Below are 25,701 nucleotides of genomic sequence, written 5' to 3'. Positions count from 1 at the left end.
ATATGATTAGATTTGATTATGCTTTTATAATTTTGCACTGTACTACATGTGTACTGTGTGATAGGAGGCCAACAGCTTCTCATGAACCTGAGTAATGCTATCCCAAAGCTATAAATGTTAACTGTCTGTAGCTATTCAACAGTGGGTACTTTTTTACACTGTAATTCAGGGATAGTCATTTTCTAGCAGGTTTGGCATATTTTTTAAAATATGTTTGGCAAGTGGTTATCGAGCAAATTGCAAAAGTCAGATAATGGTTTCACTTTTTCAGACTTTGACTGTTTGCAGACATTACTCCATTCTCTACCAGAGGGTGGCGGTCTAACCCCACGCTGAAGTACAGCTGCGACAGTAGTTGAGGTTCAACCTTATGGGTGCTGGCCATTTGTTTTCCTCTTACTAAGATCTTTTACTTTTATGAAGGTTTGTAGAAAAATTAAGTATGGTACATACAAAGTGACTGATATCATTTTTTTTTTCCAGCACAACATGCGCTATTGGAATATGTATGCTGCAGAGATGTGGGGAGACATAAATAGTGACTGAAAAGACTCCACAGGGTCAGGTAGGGCCTATGAAGACCATTGTAACCAGATCAAAATTAGTTTGGTAGATAGAACAACATGCTACTACTGGCTGTAGATAAACACTGTGTTTTGCACTCTCAGCGAGGACATACTGTAGGTCTCAACATAATGCATCTAATAGTTCAATATCTTTGGATATCCCTGTTGACTAATAACTAATGTGCATGACATCATCTCTTACCTTCCATAGAGCCAGACTGAGCAGGGCTAACAATAGGAGGCCTCCCAGCGTGCTACCAATGATAATCCAGGTAGGGATTCTGTAATCGCCCTCCTTCCTGATCTCCAATATTATCTGTCAGACAAAATGAGATGATCTGATAAAATTTCCCTTCTCTTTCAGATACAAACTGAACTCAGTGTCTGCTATTATATAGTGTTATATAATATAATATAATTGGTTATCTTGTACAAACATGAAAATACAATGTAAATACAGTTATATATACAATTATAGTTCAATTTGTTAGTGTTAATGTGTGATAGTCTGTAATGACAACAAACACTAATTCACAGCCAGTAATAATTCACTCTGCCCAGAGATGACGATGATTAAACTGGATTATAAATCCAGACATTTGTTACTGTAGTTATATTCAGCAAATGGACAGTTACAGGCCCAACATGGGATATTTACAATGATTATAACTTTTACTTTAACTCTAAGAGACACATGTAGAATAAAAGAATGACTATTTTTCAGAAACTGGCCTGAAAAAGGACTTAAAACTTTTATGTACTTTTTTTTTTCCGTAACATACCGTCTTTATTTAAAGGAAGGCTCATTAATTGCAGCACAGATCAGAATCAGGTTTACCACAAAATCCATTCCCCTTTTTACACTAATAATACATGTAGAACTTATGTCCGCTAAAGGAAATCACTATTTATTTGCTCATAAAAGCATTTTAAAGAGATAGAGTATGAGTGTTTTTACTAGCCAATAGATGGCAGCAAAGATTAATGCACAAGTGAAGACTTTTACATGTTGTGCCGCTGGTCCTTTCGGTCCCTGAGCACCACACAGCACGTTTGCTCCAATACTAACCTTTACTTTCTGATTCTACACTGCCTAAGTTATTCAGCGCCATGCTCAACTGTGGCAGAACCCACGGATGTTTTTTTTTCAGAAAGTGGACCCTGCAGCAAAACATGTTCTTGTTTAGTGCTAGATAAATTGTACCATTACGTATATTATACTTTTTTAATACTCTCAGTCCATTCCAATACATTTTAAAGACTGATCTCCTTTAGCACAAAACACTGTATTCACACATGGATGGGATAAAGACTAGAGAGTGGATATGTTGCTTTCATGAACTCAGTTGTGAATCAGGTCAAACCGTGGGCAGAGGCAGTTTACAGCTTTAAATTGTTATTGACTCACATGTCTGACGGGCCTCTCTTCATGTAAAAACATGGGGCTAGAGGAGGGGAGCTCCACTGATGCACTGGTTACCAGTTCCAGGATTTTAAACTTCAGCTGGAGAAAAAATCAAAACATGCAGCCAGTTTTCATAAACACATTACACAGAGGACTACAAAGCTATCGTTGCTACAGAGTCAAAGCAGAACAACAGTGAGATTTATATGGAATCGCTTGCAGGTTTATGTTGTTATAAAGCTGGGGAAATCACCAAACTATACATGCATGTCGATGAGTTTTATACTCACTGTGTGTAAGGTATCTATTCGTAGTACTCCCGTGATTCTAAGTGCAATTTCTCTGTGGGAGGCCACATTGACAGTGCACTGGATGGGCAGGGTTAGAGTGTTGGATCGGTTCTGTGTGTAGAAACCAGACATCAGATGGAAAAAAGTTACCAAATATAAAGTCGGAAATAAAACCCTCATTCGGGAATGAATTTGGTTGGTTTGTACTTTACCAAGCGGGAGAAGCGTGAAAGGTCCTCAGGTGACGCCCTGTTCTGTGCCACATGCTGAGGGGCTAAACAGTGTGTACCGTCTCTCTGAGGTGTGACACAAGTGTAAAAGTAACCGTTAGTATGTTCCGGTCTTACGTCTGCTTAGAGAGAGTGAAATGATAATCTGATAAGTTGAGGTGTATTTGCATTGAATTACAACCGAGAAATAATATTACTCTGCAGTTAAAGGAATGGTTTAACGTCTGGGGAAATATGAGAAGATAGATACCAATGTCATGCCAGTATGTTATGCCAGTATGTTAAGTATGGAGCTGAAGTCAGGACGTGGTTAGCCTAGCTTAGCATTAAGACTAGAGGCAGGGAGAAACAGATGGTCTCTAGCCAATGTTTTTAAAAAAAAGTTTACCAGCACCTATAAAGCTATCTTATAGACAAATAAGTATTTTCTAAACTGTTGAAATATGCTAAAATGCAAACTAAAAGTAGACTGGAAATTCTGACTAAACCCCGCCCCTGAAAAGCAATTGTCCAATCACAGCTAAGCTACCTTAACTAGGCACTGCAGAGCTGTTGACTCTGGCGTCTTCCACTGTCGAACGGATGTGAATGGTGCTGCAGTAAAAACGATTATCTGCACATAAAAAGTTTTTTTTGTTTTATTTTGGTTTTTTTTTACATTCTCCAAATCCAAAGAACACTACAGCGAAAGTGTAATAAGAAGATTAAACTGCGTTGTGTTCCCCACTGTTTGGAAGCTAACATTTAGCAGGTGTGTTCGATTTGGGTGCGTTTACACTTCACCGACCCAGGACACAATACATACAGTACACACATACCGTTTGAAAACACAAAAAACTAATGTATAAATCTAACCTCTATCTCTCTTGCCCAGGTATGTCAGAATACAAATAACACGCTGATATTAGACTAGGGCTAGCTCTACACTTCAGTATACACGGATCATAACCTTTTGTTCGAGGCATGCAGGTTTAGCCTTTTGTACGTTATCATGTGAATGTGAGTCTGTCTCTGTGTGCCAGCTCTGTGACTGCCTGGTTACCGTTGACAGGTGGTGTAACCCACCTGTCAGCCGGGATTGGCCTGCTTCTGTCTACCTTTTGTCCGATGTCAGGGACCCAAAAAAATTTCAAATTTGACTAATTATCATTGCAAACTGCATCATGAGCTGCACGAGGACAGGAAGCTTGACTGGCATAACAACAGTAGTTGACAAAGAAAAATCATTAAAATTTAAAAAAAAAACTATCGTCACCAGACTACGAAGGGATGGAGCAGCCAAACTCCTGAGTGGATACTGATCTGAGCAGGGGATTGTTTTATTGTTTACGAATTCAACTTTCAGGAAGAAGAATGTGATATTATTCTTTCAAAGGTTACATATTATCACTTTAAATCACTGAGTCTAACTCCAAGGCTCCACACTCACCTGGTCAATATGGAAGTCAGATATCTGCAAGAGTTGGTTCCCATTTTTTGTCATTTCTGGGATCTCAATGCTCAGCTGTAGATCCTTTACTGGAAAGTAGCCAAGGTTCTGGATCTGAGAGACAACAAAGAGTAAATTGTGTACATTATTTTCAAGCGGTGTTTCCTTGTCCTGCAAATTGAGGTCATGGTAATGATTTTCTTGGCTCTCACCTGGAAAGTGAAGTTGACAGGAGGACCGATAACTCCAGGCTCCTCCAGCGACAGCTCCGATTTGATCTCATACCGAGTCGGATTTGAATCCCTTTTGAAGTAAAGAATGAAAATGGAAAAGTAGTGTGGGAGAAGCAATTATCATCCTTTTATCTGGTCTTTAATGCATATGTTGTGAAGTTGAATACATGATAACAAAGCCTACATTCCATTTCCAGTATCTGCAATTTATTTTTCCACATTTATATGAATTATTTTCCAGATGCCATCAAATCACTTTGTGACTTTCAAGTTCACTGCTTCCAAAATCACTTCAAGAGCTACAGGAACATGCATTGTTTGGTAAGATTGAAAAACTGACAAACCTAGTGAAGAGAAGGTCTGCCTCGTATTTCAGTGGGTAATATATATCATTGAAATTATCAGCTGTGCTCATTTCCTCGCCATCACTGTTGAGAGAGGGAGACAAACATATTCAAACAACGTGAGCAACGTGGGACACACCAGTTTAAATAATTATCCTTGTAGCTCAATGGGGTTTCAGCTTTTTAGCTTATCTCGAGCTTGCCATATGGTACGTATGGTGGAAGTAATGCTTGGCTGTTATTTTTGGATGTCAGTTAAGGACAGTCCTCCCACCATACATAAGAGGAAATGTGTTTAGGTCTCAAACATTTTAAAACACAGATGAGGGTTAAAAATTATATCCACACCTTCTGGCTTCCAGGATAACCCTGACGTGCTCTAGGAAGACAGTGCGACTGAACTCAAACTCCAGACGAAATGATACCTACACAGAGGAGAAGATAAAGTTTAGAAGAATAAATCACTCATTTATTGCATGGCCAACAAATAACGCACTCTTCTATCTTTTTTTTAATCAGTTCGGTCAGTGTTTTACCAGTATATCATTGTTAATTTTTTATAAAAAAAAACAACAACACCAAAAGCACAAGTCAAAGCTTCTTTTGACTCCACATGCTACTGTACAGCATAAACACTCCCCAGCAGTAAAGGCCCTGCATTATGGATTACGTAGTAAAGCCTGCAATAACCTGCTGTAAGTCCCAGGATTTGACCCCAGGCAACCGGCTGCACAGTTGGTACTGCTTAAAGAGAGCCAGGGAATTTCCCCTTAGTTGGGGACAATGTCATAAATACAAATCAACATGACAACACACACACACACACACACACACACACCCCCACACACACACACACAAATACAACTACCAGTGAGAGTCAGATTCAGGGCAAAATACAAGCAGAGAGTTAGAAAAGAGAAGAAAGGAGACAGAGCATACAGGAGAGACAATGGGTTTATTAGAAAATGGAAAATGATGGAGAAATCCTCAACAAAAAACAGAGGGAGACCCTTAAGTCTGGAGATGGGAGGAGAGAAGAGGAATGGAGGGGAGGGGAGAGGAGGGGAGAGTTGATTGGCAACAGAAAGGACACCGAGCAGAGCCGAGCAGAGCATTGTTTACAGTCCTCTGTGCTGTAATGAAATCCTGACAGATTCCGTCTGACCCGAGAGGACTGAATAACAAGGTTCACTGTAGCTTCTTTCCTCCACATAGACTGACTAATCCTTGACAGACCGCAAATAAAGTACATACTGTTCATATAAAAATGACTTGTCTTGACGTATTTATGGAAAATGACTCCTCTTCTTCTTTGTTATGAATGTACTAGAGAAGAAAGATTAATCTTTTTGTCCAGCCTGTTTTCAAAATAATTGGATGAATCTACTGTATGTGATGCACATTCAGAAAAAAGTTAGAGGAAACCACACACACATAAGAATGCACAAACACACACATGCATGCAAGTGGTATGGGTTTGGAAGACACGATTGTCCGTGGCTAGAAGATTTTTTTGCGCCAGCATAGCCTACCACGGAAATTCAGACAGAGCATGTAGCTCCCCTTCCTCCCCTGGGTGGATATAGTCTGCCCACATCCCTGAGCCACATTCACTGAGGAATCATCTAGCGAACGATTGCAATAACTATCGTTCCGGGTATCTGCATACACCAACAAGAAGAAACACACTTTGTTGCATCACTAGTAGGGTTTACAGCAAATGGTTAGTTTTACTCAGGTCAAAAACAACCGGAAAAGTCCCAACAAGAGTGATAACTGGCTGTTTTAAAAAGCTTGCCCTGGGGCTCCTACTTTCCTTCGGCTAAACAGTGGTTTGGCAGTGGTACCAGTATACAATCAGCCTTGTTTAACTCTGTGCCACATTTTTAAAAGGCTCTAGACCAGAGCAGATCAGCCTTGTGGCTCTGGATGCTGTTCAGGCTGAATGAGTGGGTATGAATCACTCAGTGAGTTTTAAAGGGTGACCAGAGCCATCTTGGTTCCGTTGCTGGGGCGCGTTACAGAGAAATGTGGTGATACTTTGGTTGCCATGGAGATGGCTGTTGTTTATCATAATTATGTGGTTAGGATATTTCAAGAACCCTTTCAATCACCTTCATTACTTCATTCCTACAGTATTTGTCAGCAGACTTTGTTTCAGTATAGAAAGTAAGAGAGACTATTGTTCAGACACCAGTGGAAAAGGCTGCTAATGTAAAATCCGCTTTAATAGTTTTTAATTGCATGGTGTGATGTACGATCAGTGTCATCCATACCAAAGTTCATTCAAACATCGCCGTCTTAAACATAAAACTTGATGCCCTGCCGTAAAGTACACTGGGAAGTGAAGAGTCTCATAAATATCACTGACATTACAGGTCTTTGGAAAGGCTTGGAAACAGCAAAATTGAACGTGAGAATCAGTAACAGAGAGAAAAAGTACAACTCAGTGTCTTTCACTCAGTCTCACCTGGTGCAACAGACTAAAGCGGAGAGAAAAAGTTCTTAATGGCTTAAGGAAGAATTTTACTTCTGTTGCTAAGATGTACCTTGTTAAATAATGCAATAACAACCAAACAAGACTCTCATTTAAATTTTTATAGGGAATAGAGGAAGAAGGTATTGCTTGACTGACTTTTATATCCAAATGAGGGAGAGTCACTTTAATCTTTAAGAAAATGCTCTCAAAACATGCAAAGCTGCTTGCAGACAACTGTGTGGGTGACGACAGCAGGACTCACATATTTTATGGCCTGTGTCCCAGAAATTCCCAGAAACTCCGCACTGTAGGTTTTCAATGGCACCAATGTGTTTTCCTTCCAGTGACAGTGTTCCTTCTCTTACAAAATGTTAGACATCAAAAATCTACAGTGTGGAGGTTCCTTCTTGACCTTGGGAACACATAAAATATGGCCTCAAAGTTGACATAATCAAAGATATGACCTCAGTAACTTGGGGCACATTATAACGAGGGATGATATATAGTTTATGGTCAAATATCACATACCCAGAGTTGTGACCCTGAGCAAGTTTCATTTGCTGTGAAACAGGCTGCGGGATATAGTCGAAAGCTCTGAAAAAAAGCTAGTAAGTAATCCATGACCGTAACAAGATGAAAAATCCATTGTTAAAAAACAGTAAACCCATTCACAGTTTGGAGGCATGTCACTCCAACAATGCGTTACACTTGAAAACCATTTAAAATCTCTGATTTACTCTCTCTGCACACTGCAAAAGGTCTTGGCTTCTACTACTTTGCTGGTTAGGTGCCTTATTATTCTGAAATGGTAGCGTGTTTCGACCCCTAAGTTTGGATACTGGATCAAGGAGGCACTGAACTCTATCAAGCTGGAGAAAATAATACATGTTGTTGCGTGTTAAATTATTTTATGGGTCCCATATTTTCCAGCTACTTTCCCGGAGAATTTCCTCATAATTTCCTAAAACGTAGCTGGTATTTAGCTTTAAATTCCTGGCATCTTTTGGCAGTAATTATAAGAGAAATGGAGAAAATGGTAGTTTCTTACAGTTGTTAAGTACCCGGTTGTTATATGTGAGTTTTTTAGGGGAAAAAAAGTAAATTATGTAGTAGGAAAGTGAAAAATACGTCATAAACTGATGTCAATACCCATCAGAGTTGGAATTTTTAGGAAATTATGAGGAAAGTTTCAAGGAAACTAGCTGGAAAATCTGGGACCCATAAAATAAAGCATTACTGAAAATGTATAAATATTATGTCTGTAAATAAAATCTGTCATCGACTATATAGTATAGTATAATAAAGTCTTAGCTGGTTTGGGAAACTACACAAAGTATCTAGTTTTAACATCATAATGTGTTTTGTGAGGGACATCTTCTACGCACAGAACTGCAAATAATGTTAAATGACAGATAAAACCTATATAAATTAAGACACTGATGTTGATCTTAATCTTTAATGTGTTGTTTTGTCTTGATAAGCCGCTGAAAGCTGTTTACACCGCTGTAATAATAAGAAATGTTAGAGGTAATCATGTTATTACAGTTGCTTCCTATTCACATTCATTACAGTTAGAAAGTTAAATACAGAAGGATACGTTTTTATTTTGACACTGTAGACTTTGATGTCAGACTATAGAAAGAAGGGATCTCACAAACCAGAACTAAACTGGGCTCTTGTGGTTGGATTGTGGTTCTTACATTAACCATTGTGGTCTGTCGTGTTTCGGGCCCCTGTGGTCTCATAGAGTCCACGTCAGTGTTTTTCCAGCCCCTGGGTGGTGGCACAATGCATGCTGTAAGACTGCTCCTACATGGCCATGGACATGTATCCAGATTTTTATTTTAGCCAGATGTGAAAGCATCTCAGCTGATTCCACCCTTATTTGGGAATCTGTATGAAAACTCCAATATGAATGAATTTTTCATCAACTTTTTCATCAGATTATCAGATTAAAGAAAGGAATGTAAAGAAATGATTTTCTCCTAAAATGTGTGGCCTTTTGGACATAAAACACCAAAAAAATGTCAGATATAACATAGGAAAATGCTCTAGAATCAGTGCAAAACCTTCAAAACTGCCAATCTATCTATTTTGATTTTAGTGTTTTCGCATAAAAAAACATCAGCAAAACTTATTTCTAATTAAGTTGATCTGTTTCCTTAATTAATTATCCAACGGCAAATGAACAAAGTCGCAACTCCACAGTGAAAGTCAAAATCGTTGACATGTTTAAACATACAAGTGACTGAGAGAGTGGTTATCTCACCTGACTTTTGGCCCTCATGAACGGAGCACTGACATTGCAGATCTTCTCATTCCTCAGTTTGTCCTCAATGTAACACTCAATCTTGATGTCAGAGTTGCCCTGGATCAAAAATAAGAATAATTTCGATTTTTAGCTCAGAGTTGCCCCGGATCAAAAATAAGAATAGTTTCGATTTTTACTACAGTACTGGAAGCTTTAATGTAGCGTGTATCTCATCTCATCTGCTGGTTAAATCTAAGACTCGTCGGAATATAGTTTTACTCATTTAACATAGTTTTACACGATTTGAGAAAATCTGTCCTCACATGGCACACGAATATTTAATGGCGATGATAAGGTACCTTGACTATGAGGCTCGAGAAGCGCAGATTGTGCGTGTAGGTTATATTGAGGCGAGCATTGTAGGCGTTCTCCCCTTTGTTCTCCAGTCTCACATCCACCACCATCCTCCGCCTGTTTCCCTCTAGAACCCGAAGAGATCCCTCCGTCCTTTGCTCACCTAAATGGTGGCAGAAAGCACCACGGGACTGTACAGGCTGCGCACAGAACTGACTGGGAGGCAGGGAGGGAGGAAGAGGAAGCCCAGTGAAATCATAAGTAATAGAGCAGCCAAGGATTTCCTCTTCTGTGTCTGTGTATTCTCGTGCGCGTGCTATATGCTGCGATGAATATGTTTGCACTTACTTTTGAGTCATCAGGTCGGTCGTACTCTGCAGTGCAAGGTCTGGTATGCAGCGGTCATCCTCGTCACATCCATTCCAGAAAGGCAGCTAGCCAAAGACACAAGCTTGTGTAACATAAAGAAACTACTAATCCTTTCCTTTCCATTTCTACTTTGATAGCATTAGATGAGGATAAGCTGCTAGTTGGCTCTCACCTCAGTCCTCACAACAGTGGGCCAGCTGTCATCTAGAACAGGTCCATTGGCCGGATCTTGTAGTCCCACTTGTACAGCAAACACTATGGGCCTCGCATAGTCTGTGGTCTCCTAATATAAAACATTAAGTTCAAAGATTAGTCCGTGTATTTACTCTATCATGGCCATCAACTATTTTCTGCTTTCTTGGTTTACACAAATGTACAAGATGCAGAAATGCTCAAAAGATATTATTATAGACTCATTTTAATGTACAGTGTGTGTTGGTTTTGACCAATGTCTTTAGGCCAAATTAAGAATGATATTTTAAGACTCAGGTAGCTGACTGACGTAATTTGAAGTAGTAGTAGTTTGGCTGAAATTCAATGTTAAAAATGGCCTGAATATCCAGTGATTCTGCCAGAATTTAATTATTAAACAAAGTAGTAAAGCATCTGAAACAGCATTTTAACCTTCACATGATACTAAAGTTTCCATAGAATTTGAATTGTTATTAAACTAGAAATACTGCCCCGGGGTTGTATGCCTCCGCCAACCAGTCAAAGTCTGTCCGGACTCATATTCTATACTGTATGTAGTGAAGACTTCAATAGAAGGTGTTAAGTTTTAATATCATAATTAACGTATGAATTCTTGAGTTATGGCCAAGAACGTGTTTGTGAGGTCACAGTGACCTTGACTTTTGACCCCCAAAACCTAGTCAGTTCATCCTTGAGTCCAAGTTAGCGTTTGTGCCAAATTTGAAGAAATTTCCTCCAGGCGCTCCGGAGAGCTCGCGTTCACGGGAATGGGACGGACGGAGAGGTGAAACGGCGTGGGGGCATAATGATGGAGTAAAAATCAAATGAACAAATAGAATTTCAAGCCAATTCTCTCATTACCAATATCTTTGGAAACACTGGTTGCATCCCTGCATGTGACTCTTGCAACCCTCATCACGGGCCTCACCATGACATGGAAGTAGATGTGTTTGCAGGTCTCTTCTCCAGGAAGGAGGGTCAGGTTTTGAGTCTGCAGCTTGCTCGGGTTGTCCAGAATGGCCCGAGGGTTGAAACGTCTCTCGGCAATGGAGACATTATATTTGATCCCTGGTGGGTCATGGGAAGAGTTAATAAATTACGCTTCGGTGCGAAACCATGAAAGATCCTATTCTGTTTGTGTTAAAATGTGTCTAAGATAGATGGGCGTCTGTTCTTACTTGGGTTAGTGCAGACTAATCGACAAATGGCAGCAACAGGCTATGGTAAATGACATCACCGTAGCGGTGCAGAGCAATATTAGCCGGATTCTAAACATAGGATGAAAGTTTGACCAACATACAGGAATCAAACCCTCTGGCTTCAGTACTGAGTCATTTCCACTTGCCACATTGTTTTAAAGGCTTTCTATTTATTGCATCTTATTTTCATGGCATGAGAAAAGATTTTCTGAAGCTGAACGTGCATGTTTTGTGTCGGGGGTCAAACAGGGATTTAGTGAGCTGGAGAAATCTTAATGCCTTGTGCAAAAAGCTCTGGCATATAGTGGATACTAAACTGGAAGCTTTTCTCCACTTTTCACCACATTAAAATTTCTCATTATCAACTAATATAAAAAACGTTGTTCCTTTTTTGATGAGAGAAACTGAAAACACTTTTTCATCGGTTCAAGTTCTAAGTTGGACCTCTCCCGTTGTAAGAACTATTGGGCTACACAGCAACACTTGTCATCAGTGTATTACCAACAACAAAGGACATCTGAAATTTAGTAGGTTGAGTCTGTTTGTTTAAAGACACGACTCTCAAATACTGTCCATAGTTACGTGCATAAATAAGATTCATTTGGTCAAGTTAATCTTGTTTATGAAACAGAAAAAACATTTCATTTTCTGCAACAGACCGCTGCGATCTCAGAAACAACAGCACATCTGCCACAAATTACTTGCCAGACATGACAATGACAGGAAAATTAAATAAACCTGTTCCACTGTATGTAACCATGGAAGACAAGATAACTCTCTCTGCTCTTCCTCTAATCTGTTTTGGCACATCTGCTAGATTTGATAAAGATGTGGAAGGGTGAGGAGGTTAACTCAGAACACACTCCCCCGCAACTCTGCTCATTCCTATCCGAAACACTGTGAAAATGGACCCTGTCATGATATCTCTTAACACAAACTGTGAGAAGAGGAATCTTGCGCTTATTTGCAGGCGGGCTCTCCATCTGCCGGGCGGACTTATCTATGAGCCGTCACTGCCACCAAACAATAAGAAACACCGGCCTTTTTTATGTCGAATAAAACAAAAACAAAAGAGACAGACTTGTAGATGCATTCCAACCACCGTTCACACAATAAAAGGAGCATTTGACACCGCCAGTGTGGTTCAGATATACCAGCTCTGGATGCAGCTGCATTAGCTTTGGCAGAGACACGGGAGTGAGATCAGAATCTCTTGCTGCTAGTAAAGACACATTTTGCTCTGGCGCCACTCTGAATGGAAGGAATCATCACAGTTTTTACGGGAAGCCACATGGTGAAAAGTCTGTTGGATCCAGGACATGAAGGATATACATTCAGTCGGCTGAATGCCCTTTTCTCACTTGAAACACGCCATGTTTCATCCTCTAATGTACCAATGTCCAAACAACAGCTGAACTGTATTGCAACTGCAGATCCAAAATATACATTCCTCAACTTGAGCGTATTAGTGTAAAAAAGGTCTGTTAAAGGTTTGACAGCATCCACAGCTGGCATTGTGAGCATCTTTTTGTCTCAGAAAATAACTACGATAAAAGCGGTCTACATTTAAGAAAAACGTATTTGCTCTTTAATAAAGACTCTTTATCTATAGATTTGATAGGTTATACAATATTTAAAAGGCTCTGCTTAACTAATAGATGAACTAGGGTTTTGTTAACTGTGGGAAGACGCCAAACATCAGGCAAAGACGGGGACTTTACTACGCATCCACAGCAGTGGATAATTGTTTCTGGCTTACCAATTTCCTGTGTGGGAAGAATGGCTGTCCTGGCAGTGATGTTGAAACATACAATGGCTGACATACAGGTCACGTCTTTGCCCCCTCTCTGACAGTCCTTCACAAAGATGTTGATCTTACTGGGCTCAAACCTGACATTGGCATATATCCGGACAACACTCTGTGACCTGTGAGGGCATAAAGGTGTTTCAGATGAAGCCAACCCAGGACCTGTGAGACTCAATAATATTTCTGAGAATATGATTCTTTCTCAAGGCATACACGAGACTCTATTATTAGAGGGGGTTTTCCCAACATGTTTTGCATTAAAACGCAGCTGTGAGCTAATCACAACAGGGATAAGAGGAATGCCTTTAAAATAAGTGATTACATTTATCAACAGAGATGAGCCTACCTTTTACTTGTCTTCTTCATTTTTAACGACATTATTATTTACTAACCAAAGAAGGACAGCAGCACCAAGGGAGCCCACTGCCAGGTCCACTAAACCGTCGTCGTTCATGTCCATTGCGCCATGGATACTGCGGCCAAAGTACTGCAGGCCAGGAGCCAAATCTGCTGCTGCTATCCTCTGAGAAAAAGGCAGAGGAAAAAAAAAAAAAAAAAATCATAATTTACAATGTTATGATAAAAATCATGTGTGCAATTATACTGTGCAGTGCAAGTTTTGGGGGAAATACAATATACAAATGTAAAGCCATGACAGTAAATTGACACTACACATTTTAAAATGATTTAGTCAAGAATAATAAAAATTCCTTAATCACTCCAAAAGTAATTCAGTATTTCTTACACTGTGTTGCTATTATCTTAGTACTACTGTCGGTTCATGTCACTTTTCATTGCCAAATGGCCAAAAATAGTTTAGACATACTATGTAAATCTTTTTTTTTTTTTTATCATACTGAAATTAAAATAAACTCATGGCTGTCTGGAAGGTGGTAAATCAAATGAAAAACCTACAGCATCCTTTGGAAAGTGATCAGCAATAATATGCAAAAACATCCAAATACATTTGCTTTTAATGCTTTTAACTGTACTTTTTGCACTGTACAGTCAATACCTGTTTGTACTTGCGTAGTATCCTGTTGTGCTGGCAAAAGAAGACATAAATGGCTCCTTTGTGGTCGTCTTCCAGGGGGGCTCCAACCACCAAGTCGTTGAAACCATCACCGTTTAGATCGGGGACAGGTGCGAGTGACGAGCCAAAGCGAGCGTTCTGGCCACCATTATGAATTTCCAAGGCTCCTTCAAGGATGAAACGATTCTGAAGGGTGAAGGGAAACAAAATGACACTAAACTTTGTGTCATCTTATCAATTAATTCATAATTTGTTATCTTTTTGGCCATATCATAAAGCAAGCTCATAGAGGTATTTGATACATGTTATACAGGTTACACGAATTACCATCATCTTAATGCCATCAGAATATATTTGTTTTCCTTTTGGATCCCACTTCATAAACATCTGAAAGCAACGGCCCCTTAAGAGATAGTTTAGGTCATTTTTGACACAAGAATTTGTGACTATATACTCTGAAAGTGATGCTGATAAATAAACATGAGCTTTTGGGGGGGGGGGTGATGATCCCAGAGCAGAAGATCTTACTGCTCATCCCGCAAAATGAACTGCAACAAAAAGGGCCAGAGAAAAAAAACATTTTTAAGCCACAACAGAAGATTGAAAAAAAAAACAAAAATCAAAAAACGTTCATGTATTTCCAAAGTTTGATTCTTCTGGCAGAAATCACTATGTCCACGTATGAGAATGGAACTGTTGCCTGAGCTGACATCAGCGCATCAGTATACTGGATTATGCATTAATGGGTTATTGTTAAAAAAGTACTAGAATGCCTGGAAAATAACAATCAGCATGCAAAGATCCTGATACTGATACAAGCAAAACGTGACACGCACATGCATAGACAACATACAGAAAGCCTTTACAGTATGCACATGTTGTTTATATAGTATTAATGTATACACAAAATACAAGCTGTGCAGGACAGAAGCTTTATTGGAAACCGAAGCATATGATAGATGGACATTTTTCCAAAATAGCCCAGATACTCTCTGTTAGTCAAAGAAAGTCCCACTGTATGTCCTCTCTAGTGGGGAGATACAGTACATGCCTACTAGCAGAGCTCAGTTTTCCAGATGAAAACTGATCTGTTTTCTTAAATGATCTGCCATTCATTTATTTAGACCTCTCGTAATGAGACCAAGGAGGAGATTGTTGTCTTATCTGCCCTCCATCCCACTACGTTTGTTGTTTCAGTTACCTCAAAACCATCTGTAGACAACTAATCACATTGCAATTTACACAGAAAAAAGACACAAACAAGATTTTTTTTTTCGTTTCCTCTAATCAAACAGAAGATAAAGTTTGGATCAGCTTCTGTGTTTTCCACATAACCCTCTAATTTTGACTTTTTGAACTCAAATATCTTAAACATCTGGCAACAAAAAAAGGGAGGAATTTTACCGCCAGGTCATAAAAGAACAAAAGAATGCAATATAGCTTCAGTATATTTATTTGAAGTTCTATTCTTAGCAAGTTTTAACTCAGATGGAAAATATCCATGTCTTTGAAAGCAGCTTCCGCACTGGAAAATAGGCAAAAACTTGAGCCCGTCAGTAGACATGCATATCATTGCTCCACTTGGCTTCCCAGTTCATTATATAATGGCAGACGAAATATGAGATCACTTGTTTTTTCAGTTTAATAATTGGGAAGGGAGTTGATTTAGGAAGGTAGCTTTTACTTCTCGGCTAACTGATGTGTGCATGTGTGACAAAGACGGAGCCTGATAGAGAAATGGGGAAAAATATATTCAGCACTGTTAAAATTTGAAACATATGGTTTGTGTGGGGGCCATGAAGGGTCATGAGCAGTCTGCAGTGGCTCAGGTTAAAAGGGCAACTTCAATACGTGACAGTAAATGGAATTTTATTTTTGACCAGCTGCTTTTAGCATCTTTATTTAGCTTTAAACCTGTAATTATTGGCCTCGATGCAAAGGAAGCTCAGTATCAGCCTGTCATTGTTTATTTGTACTAATCCTGTACTTACAATAATTTTCATCATTGTTATGACTGCATCCAGGCTTTACCACCCATACACTTCTGATTAGGCAAGAAATCCCTCTCACGTGGTGTCAAAATGAATGCGGAAGAGGAAATACATCTACGGTAGTCACTCTAGCAGTTTTGTGAGGCCGGTCACAATGACCAGCAGTTACTAATTTTTTGCCCACTTGGGGGCAGCAGAAACAAGATGTGACCACAACATTGACATATTGTCATCATTTAAGTTGATACGGTGAACTTGCCTTTACAAATCAGAACAACTGCCTTTACACATCCAGCTGACACAGAGCAACAGTCCAGTATTCGCTGTCCTTTAAGATCTGTTTTGGTCTCCACCAACTCAAGAGGGAAATATTTGGCTGTTTCGCTGCTAAATGCTCTGCTATGTTCGTCAGCTAGATGTTAACTGTGTCTGTCTGCAGTTTGGTGCCGGGGGATGGTGTTCACAGAGTTTTTCGAGCCCATGCGATGAAAACAGCTGCCTGCCGCTGCCGAAAATGACACCACGTGAGTCGTGAGAGTGAACCTAAACAATAAAGTTTTGGAATGGAAAACCAAAACCAAAATGAGCACCACCTTCCACATACAAGACTTCATATGATGTGTCATGGAAATCCATCAAATGATTGCAGAAATTGCTCAATAAAAAAAACTGAGGGAAAAGGGAAATTCAGTCTAATGAGGTCCTTGCTCACAGCAGAAATAAAAAACATCTTTTTATTTGATGAGATACTGACCAGCATTGTCATGGCTGAAAAGTGATAGACCCATAAATGTACAGTGTAGATGAAAATGCATTTCTGCACTTTTCAAAAGTCAAGTCTGCAGAACCACATGGATATGGATGAGTAATATTCACTGTGACTACAGGGACAAATTTATGATCCAGGGCATCCAACCTCAAATAGTTTTCAAGAACAATATCACTGTGCAGAATCTAGAGCAACACCTGAATCAACCATATCATGATTACTAATTGCCCTGAACGTGTGGTGTTGCTGTCCTGATGATGACAGACATTTTTAAATACTGATTTCTTTCTGTTTGCTTTTGACTGTTAAGCTCAGCCTGCCACCTGTGATGTGGTTTGGGCCACACCAGATATTTAAATACCTCTTCTATGCCTATTCAATGCATTCAAAACAGCTGAAGACATTTGTTATTCCAATGAGCAAGAAAGCCCTGGAACACCAGGAAATTTCATTCTATTAAAGAAAGTTCTTGCCTCCAAATGCTTAACTGGAAATAGGTTTAAAAGGGGCAGAATACTTTCCTGTTGAGTTCATTCTACACATCTAATAAAGTCTGCACACTGGTATGGCAAAGTTTTCCCATTTGATCTGCACAATTAATCTGGACAAGTTCATGTGTCAAATGTCTGCCTGCAGCATGTCAGTGTGTTAAATGTGGAGGAGGAACACAACGGAGGTTGGTTCAGTGTGGTGAGGTGTGTTAGAAATTACTGGGAAAGTCTGGAGTTTGAACAGGTGTTGACCCAGTTCTGTGCAGCGGGTTGCTTCGTCCAAAGTTGATTGGACAAAGCCAGCGTCTGTGTATTTGTTTAAGTTTTTAGTGTTTATACCTACCAGCTCTGTCACTCTGTAGATGTAGACCTTTCCCTTCTCCAAACCTGCACTGAAGAACATCGGCGCTGCCACTAAAAGGTTGTCAGTTACACCATCCCCATCAATATCCACAGGTGCAATCTCACTGCCGTAATAGGAGCCAATCTGAAAGAGACACATATGCATGCCACACTAAGATCTTTATCGTTTAACAGTTTTAGCCCTAAAAAATTTGAATAGGTTTACACTGTTACACTATTACACTGTTGAATGGAAACGTGAATTTATTTCATGAATTTAAATCCCACAACAAATGTCATCACGTACTACACAGTATATCCCTGACTTTACATTTGGTTTAAGGACTTGCTTATGATCTGTAGTGGCCTTTGAGGTTAAATACTGTAATCAAATGGATGCCTGTGTTGTTTCACGGCAAGTCTTCAGAGTCCTGATGCTTTCTTAGATGCTCATACTGTGAAAGCTCTACGGAGAGAAACTGGATTAGTCACTGGAGTGGATGGAACATTATCTATTGGTTTTCAGACTAGAAACATCTGCTTATAAAAAGCTCTTTTCCCAAAAGCTGTGAAAGCAAGAAAGTTCTTTTCAAAACAACATCTGCTGTTCTGGATGAGCTGTTGCTGACAAGGTACAATGTAAGCTGCTGCAGGATCACTTCAGACTCGCAGCCTGTAGAGAGTTTGCCAGTTATGAGTGTAGTGGTCATAACACACAGAGCCACATCCCCTTGAAATGATCATTGGGATAGTGGGATTAAATCCCAACAGATGAATGTTAACATTTACAATGTTAAAATTTTATAACTGCAACAATAATAATCTATAGCACCAAATCACATAAAAATAGTAATGGAGAATACACACCTTCACATACAGTGAATTCATCCTTACATCAAGTTGCACCATCAGTGTGGTTATGTTATGTTTATATCATTTGGACCACATTAGTGGAGCACTGTCATTTTATTGATCTTAATTTTCAAAATGAAGATCTTTTTGACTATTGGCCCTAAAAAATACTCGCCTACACGTGACGATAGTGTCCTACACCACCAGCTGTGATCCTCTTTTTTATGCCCCCTTAGGGTGTTTTTCTTTCTTTTCTTAAAAGAAAGAAAAATAACTATTTCATCTATGTGTTCAGTTTTTTGAAGATAGTTGATATACTACTGTGGCTTGCGAGTTAACTGCTCACATGCTTGCCAGCTGGGAACAAGCTAGTGCTAGTCAGTCACAATATCTTTCTCTTTCTTCCTTCTGGCATTATGATCTCACCTTTGTAAATCATTTCATTCACCAAAGTTGAGCACAAAAAAAAAAACCCAAAAATATTACACTAGTGAGAAAAATCCAATGATTGTAGTGATTCCATTTAAATTTAAATTTTTCCCCAAGATTTAGTTGTTTTTAATTGTTGTGCGACTGGGTCTTAATTAATCGTTAGCTACATATTGTGAGTTCCTTTTACCTTTTATAAATGTAAATGAGTTATGTACTAAGTCAATTTAAAGCCACTACACATAGAATTCAAAAAGGTCTGTCTTTGATGCGTAATCTCATAAAGATCTACACAAAGGATCTTTAAAGACTCTCATAACTAACTGAGCTGCTCTTCATTAGTGGCAGTGCAAGCAGTGTTTTATAACAGTGTTTTATTGCATTCTTCCAAATCATACAGCTGATAAGCATTTGATCAAGTAGGGTAAGTGCTGGATACTACAGTACCTGCTGGCCTTTGAGGGAGTGGAGGATTGTGAGGTTGCCCGAGTTCTTCAGAGTGAAGATGATGACTTTCCCTGTATGGTTAAATCGTGGAGCTCCTGCTACGAGTAGATGGCCATTTTTGGCTGACACCACAGATGTCACAGTATACCCTGGTTGCATAGAAAACACACACATTAATGCGAGATAGTCAAATTGTAATAAAAATCCCAGACAGTACACTTTAATGCACTGTTTGAGTGTGTTAAGAGTGATGAGGCCTGACCTCTTGGATTAATTTCATAGCAGTGATCTGTATGACTCAAGGAAAAACTGTAAAAAGTTGCAATTTGAGGAGTTAAAACTCAGTGAGCTGCATACAGTTATGCAGAAGTGGCTGTTCTGGTTTCTCAGGTTTCTCAGATTTCTTCCTCTATTTCTTCTATTTCGTCTTTTCCTACTAAAAATTCCACTTACTCCCCATATACTTTTCCACCTTCATCCCTCATCCTCATACCCTTTTTTCCCCCCCAGCTTTAACTTTCTCCCTGCCTGTCCAAAAACTATGCTTCCACCTCATATTACAATTGAGTCTAGAATGGCTTCCATTGGTAGCCTGGAAAAGCTCAGACGCAAACCACTGATGATAAAACCAGAAGTCTGTGGTGGTGGAGTGAGATGGGGTTGGATTTGATGGGAAACACTGGAGCAATGGATGCACTTTATAGAGCTTGGTTGCAGCTCGGACAGTTGGTGCTAAACCACAAGTCTTCTTTCAGGGCAACCATACATCCCTTCACCAAAAAAAGGAGGATGTAAACAGAAACTAAAGGCTGTTGAGAATGGGAGCAAATGATCAAGGGTAGCCAAGCTTAATCTTTATTGATAAAATAACAACATTGTCCAAAACAGTTGTTTAGGGTGTTGCTTACCCAAGTAGGCACCATGGTTTTTGAGCTCTTCAGGGAACTCCTGTGTGTAGGATGACTTAGGAGGGACCACCTTCCCCTGCCGTGTTTCCTTCAGCACTGCTCCGTTCCAATCGTAAGCCCCAACAGCACCCACCAGAATCCCATCCTGTAGATGAGGTGCAGTGTAGTACAGGTATATACTTCCAGTAAGTATATTATGCACACAGCAGAGTAACAGAGAAGGATCTGGTTGTACTGCCTGTGCTGCATTTACACACAGCATGGTAAGTATTATATGGTATATATGAGGATGATACACACATGGAAAATAACACTCTTTGACCACCATTTTGGAGCGCTCTCTGTGTGTTTGGCTCACCTTAGTTTCAGACAGATTATACTGGGGAAAACATAATCTTGGTAACAGTGATACACACAAACTCTTCAAAATTTAGTGAGGAAGGTTCTCACTACATTTTTTGGATTACTTTTAAAGGATATGAAGAAAATCTAATCAGAGAATCAATCTTTCTCTCTCCTACAGTACATAAGATCACTTTCATGCAGATGTGGCTACAACGCAAACATATTCAGTTTTTTAGAAATCAGTGGTCCATCTTAAGGTGAATGAATGAATTGAATTTTATTTAAGTGTCCTGCCATCTCATGGCCCATCCCTCTTGGGGATTATAAGACACCTTTATCAGGCATCAATATTTATAGTATAATGGTGAACAGCTTCCAGCTGCCCTGCTCAAATCAGTCCAGGTGACCAAGAAGAGTGATCATCCACACATTACTGATACAAGATTTTCTTCTTGGCATGCATGGGAGCATTCAATAAATAAGTTCCCAATTTAAAGGTGTCTTTTTAAACAACCATTTCAGATGGCGTGAGTCATTTATCTCTACTAACTAATTAAATATCCTTTATGTCTCTAAACGAAAGGTCACAACAGTTCCAGTAGAAAGAGCAGTGAAAATTAAAATGATACTTATTTTCTATTTCTTCCAGATCACACACTGGACAAATTCAACTTTCTCCTTCTTATGCAGCGTACTGGCCCAATTCAATATGAACAGACCGTGTATCAGCTCTATTCTGATCACAAATAGACATTTTTTTTCCTCTGATAGATTATTAAGAACATAAAAAAATACACTTAATTTTGCAGTAAGTATACAGTTTTGCTCTGCTCATTTGCCCGGTTGTGCATTGCGAATAATTTTTTCAACTCTGAGATACAATATTAATCTTTCCCAGCTTAAAAAAATTACCATATCATACAAGTTCCTTATCCAGGGCCCGTTTAGTTGTTTATTCTTTTGGCTTGTCTATTATCGTCCATATTGATCAACATACTCCATAGTCACTACATACCTCCCACTGAAACTGACAGGGATCCCACACTGTATCTCATGCTATTGCTAAAGTTGGAACATGTCCAAAAAGCAGTAAGTGAGACAAACTTTAAGTTTGCTCATCCTCTTCTCCTGAAAGTTTAAAACTACGGATGGAAATGAAATCATGACAAATTAACAGCCATTTCATCAAAAGTCACAACAGCTACAGTAAAACATTTCCACACTATAACAAACCACAGTACGCAAAGAAAGCAACAAAATCTGCCTTAAAGCCTATTATGAAATCACTGCTGAATCTTGATCAGTTTGTATTTTGAACTCATCATTCAACAAGGCAAACAAGCCAGCAAGTGCTATTAGTTGCAGACACGAGAAGGGATAAAGGAGGGATTTTCTATCTTCCGTGGTTCACCATACTTTGTGTCACTGACACTGTAATTATAGGGTTCCTCTGCTTAATGGGCTCAGTTTTTTTTTCTTACCATACACAATATGCCAACAACACATTTTCCAGTGTTTCAGCATAGGCCAGAAGGCTTGTGATTCCTTCCTTGAAAGATGGAATTGTGTGCTCACCACGTTCGCGCTACGTCACTCTCTGACAGCAGCATTATGCCAATGTGGTTATCTGTTTTGGTCAAAATGTTCTCCACGGCAAATGAATGAAACCCTCAAACAGTTCAACCTAATAAACCAGTTACCTATTTCTGCTGCAGTTGCATGTATGGACATGTTCCTTGCTTTACATCAACTCTTTACTGTACTGGAGGAGCCCAGAGTTGTGGTTATATATAAACATACAAAAGTGAATAGATGACATATACACTCTATACCAGCTCAACAAACAACTAATGCACTGTATATTCTGCATTATGGTAAACACAGGAAAATATTTTGCAAATAAGCTAAAGGTTCTTCTTTTTACAAACACAGAGCCTTGAGATTACTTTTCAGCATTATTTAGTTACAGTTAATGAAACAAATAGCAAACAGAGAAACTGCTATGTATGCAGATGCATGAAACGTCTGGATAGTATATGTCATAAGCAGCCTTCAGAGTTGGCACATATCACATTCAGCAAAACCATCTGGGCTTTCGGGACTGTTTTCTCCTGTAAAGCCCCAACATTCCTTCCAATAAGTTATCCTACTCTCAAAACTCAGGTTGGTGGTGTCGAGCATCTCTGGAATTTGGCCTTGTGGACTTAATTTCCAACCATTCCTGCCACCCAGCTGCAAATTCTGCTTTATATTTATTTTTCATCATAAATGGGATATATTTATTTTTCCCCTGACGAATCACACTGTGAAGGGAAACTGGAAAATCAAAGCAGTTGCATCAGCAAATGTCTGGACAGAGAAAAAAAAGAGAGGAATGGAAATCAATTAACTGGTATGAACAGCAGGCACAGAAGCGATGCGCATTATCTTCCTCCTCCAGCTGTGAGACCCTGAAAGCCAGAGAGCCTGCAACTATCCGCTCTCGGATACAATGAAAAACCTCTAGGAAGGAAAAGGAAAAACAACCTATTCTGAAACAGAACTGTCTCAACCTTGTCTCAGGCCCTCACCAATACGTGTCCCTAGGGACCAAGTGGTGTCTTATTTCCCATCACTGCATGGCTGAAGTGGAAAAAGGCCTGTCTCTACTGTCAGGGGCTCCCTAAATCAGGACGACCTAAACCTTTGTGGCCACACAGCAGGCACCTCCGGGGGGGCTGGAGAGTTATAAATGGAAGGTTGTGTGGAGGAGTTATGATGCGCCAGAAATTGAGATAATGTGTGTTGTTCTGCATGAAGACAGATCAGTATGAGTCGATGTGGAAACAGAAGTCAAATTCACCTCCACGTTGTGTGCAGAAAATCCGGCCTGAGACATCTGGAGACCAAACGCTGTCCCATTCTTACTGGTTCCTGTAAACAAGTCAGTATTGTAGAGAAATGTATTCTTCCAACCACAGTTATATTCTTAGAAGAATGGCATTGAAGTCTCAAATGTTTCAATTTTAGGAGATTGAAGAGATATTTATAGAAACTAATTGGATCAGGCTAAGTTGTAGCGTGACCATTAGGGCTGCAACAAATAATTACTTTCATGACCAGTTAATCTTTTAATCTGATGAATTATTTAGCCTATAAAATGTCAGAAATGTATAAGAAAATGCCCATCATATATCCCAGAGCCCAAGGTAACATTTTCAAATCGCTTATTTTATCCAATCAGCAGTCCAAACCCCAAATGTATTCAAATTACAAAGATATAAAAGAGAAGTACTCACATTTAAGAAGCTGGAACTAGCATTTTTTTTTTTGGCATTTGTGATTGATAAATAACTCACTTGATTATTAAAATGGTTCAATATTAAGTTTCTCTCAAATGACTTATCGATTGATCAGCTAATCTCTGTTTGAGGTTATTAAAGTTTATCTAAGTTTGTTACATTCCACAGAGACCCACTGTATCCTTTGGTTAAAGTTACAATATGAAGAGTCACAGGGTTTCCATGCAAATGTAGCAGTACATATCTAAGCAGCTTAAGTGCAATGAATTTCTTGCAAAACCTTCCAAACTGAAGATGCGTTCTCCAAGGGCATCAACAATATCCTTCAGTGCTGACTCGTCTGTCACATTAAAGAAGTGTTTGTCATCTGGGTCGCTGGCGATATACTTGATTTCATTGAGGAAGGCCTCAGGGTTGATTCCTCTACGGTTGTAGTAGCCGAGGACCTGTGATGATATAATAATAATAATAATAATAATAATAATAATAATATTTCTCATTGCATGCATTAGTACTTGATTGTCAACCCATTCATTAATATGTCACATTTTAACATCCCAATAAGAGGTTAACACTAGCACTCTTTGAAAAGGTTTCAGAGGATTTTGATTTTCTACACCAATGCCAGTGCTGTCATCAATTCCAATTATTTTTCAACCAAACGAAACAAACAACTTCAGAGTTTTTGCTCAGGTGCCCATGTCCAATTTTGCCACTGGATGGCAAGAAGTGTGCCATTAACTGTGCCAGCAATGGCACAAACCAAAGAACCATGTGGTATGGAGGAGATCATTTACACCTTAACTGCACTTCCACTGAGCTTATGTTTGGAACTCTCTGAGGGCTGTGAATGTTTTTGGCTCCGCTCTTAACTTCACTCTTGAGAGACTTGCTTTAACTGAACTCCATGAGGTCACCTCATTAATGTTTATGGTGTTTTAATGCTGCACAGGAAATTTATTAGCCATCAGAAAACCAAGTAAAAACTCATTAAGTGTAAGCCATCTAACCCGGGTGAATAATAGGTCTAGCAGACTCACAGCAATGGCGTAACGGGTGATGCCATCCTTCTCACTGTCTTCGATGGCTTGCTGGAGATCCGGACTGTCATGTGACTCTCCGTCAGTTATCACTATCATCACCTTCTTGGCACCACGCCGACCTCCTTGCTTGAAAGCTTGCGAGCTATGGGAACATGTTGGATATGTTAAAGTAAACTACAGGATGGAGGAGAAGTGAAGCAGTGTTGCTCATTTGAACAAATAGAGATACTTTACCGTGCTATGTTGATGCCAAGAGCTGTGTTGGTCTCCTCACCACCCCGTTGGTCGATACTGCGTGCTCTTTTCACCACTTCCTCAACTGATTTAAAGTCACTGAGTTTGAATTCATGAACCACCTTCTCACCATACTGAACGACTCCAACCTGTCCAAACAAACACAATGACAATGATCTGCCACAATTAAGAAAAGTTATATCTTCTTGCAGTCAACTTCAGTAACAATTGAATATATATTAAAAAAAACAACTTTCATGAACAAATTATAGATACAATAAACTTGAAACGCAATTAGCTGAAGTAAAAAAAGAGTTCTATAACTAGTTCCAATATATAAATGTATCCAAAAAGGAACATTACTAATATATTTTATTTCGTTTTAGTA

At 39.3% G+C, this 25,701-nt stretch overlaps 1 protein-coding gene across 5 annotated transcripts in view; it reads right to left on the bottom strand.

The window, feature by feature from the left end:
* The window catches only part of itga11a (integrin, alpha 11a), a 66,643-nt gene that overhangs the window by 2,243 nt on the left and 38,699 nt on the right, over positions 1-25,701 (bottom strand). For all 5 annotated transcript variants that reach the window (XM_040136893.1, XM_040136921.1, XM_040136883.1 and 2 more), the window contains 23 exons: positions 25,314-25,462; positions 25,077-25,221; positions 24,317-24,482; positions 23,598-23,668; positions 20,411-20,555; positions 19,503-19,651; positions 17,776-17,919; positions 14,164-14,367; positions 13,541-13,671; positions 13,101-13,267; positions 11,071-11,210; positions 10,123-10,233; positions 9,930-10,015; positions 9,587-9,797; positions 9,246-9,344; positions 4,846-4,922; positions 4,498-4,581; positions 4,133-4,223; positions 3,921-4,034; positions 2,474-2,557; positions 2,262-2,372; positions 1,975-2,070; positions 769-882 (listed from right to left, as the gene is read on the bottom strand). In XM_040136893.1, coding sequence (XP_039992827.1) covers positions 769-882; positions 1,975-2,070; positions 2,262-2,372; positions 2,474-2,557; positions 3,921-4,034; positions 4,133-4,223; positions 4,498-4,581; positions 4,846-4,922; positions 9,246-9,344; positions 9,587-9,797; positions 9,930-10,015; positions 10,123-10,233; positions 11,071-11,210; positions 13,101-13,267; positions 13,541-13,671; positions 14,164-14,367; positions 17,776-17,919; positions 19,503-19,651; positions 20,411-20,555; positions 23,598-23,668; positions 24,317-24,482; positions 25,077-25,221; positions 25,314-25,462 — 2,889 coding nt within the window. The remainder of the gene's footprint in view (positions 1-768; positions 883-1,974; positions 2,071-2,261; positions 2,373-2,473; positions 2,558-3,920; positions 4,035-4,132; positions 4,224-4,497; positions 4,582-4,845; positions 4,923-9,245; positions 9,345-9,586; positions 9,798-9,929; positions 10,016-10,122; positions 10,234-11,070; positions 11,211-13,100; positions 13,268-13,540; positions 13,672-14,163; positions 14,368-17,775; positions 17,920-19,502; positions 19,652-20,410; positions 20,556-23,597; positions 23,669-24,316; positions 24,483-25,076; positions 25,222-25,313; positions 25,463-25,701) is intronic.

Source organism: Xiphias gladius, chromosome 1, assembly GCF_016859285.1.
Source record: "Xiphias gladius isolate SHS-SW01 ecotype Sanya breed wild chromosome 1, ASM1685928v1, whole genome shotgun sequence".
Classification (NCBI taxonomy): domain Eukaryota; kingdom Metazoa; phylum Chordata; class Actinopteri; order Istiophoriformes; family Xiphiidae; genus Xiphias; species Xiphias gladius.
The sequence above is the reverse complement of the archived record's forward strand: the minus strand, read 5'-3'. Positions and strand labels throughout refer to the sequence as shown.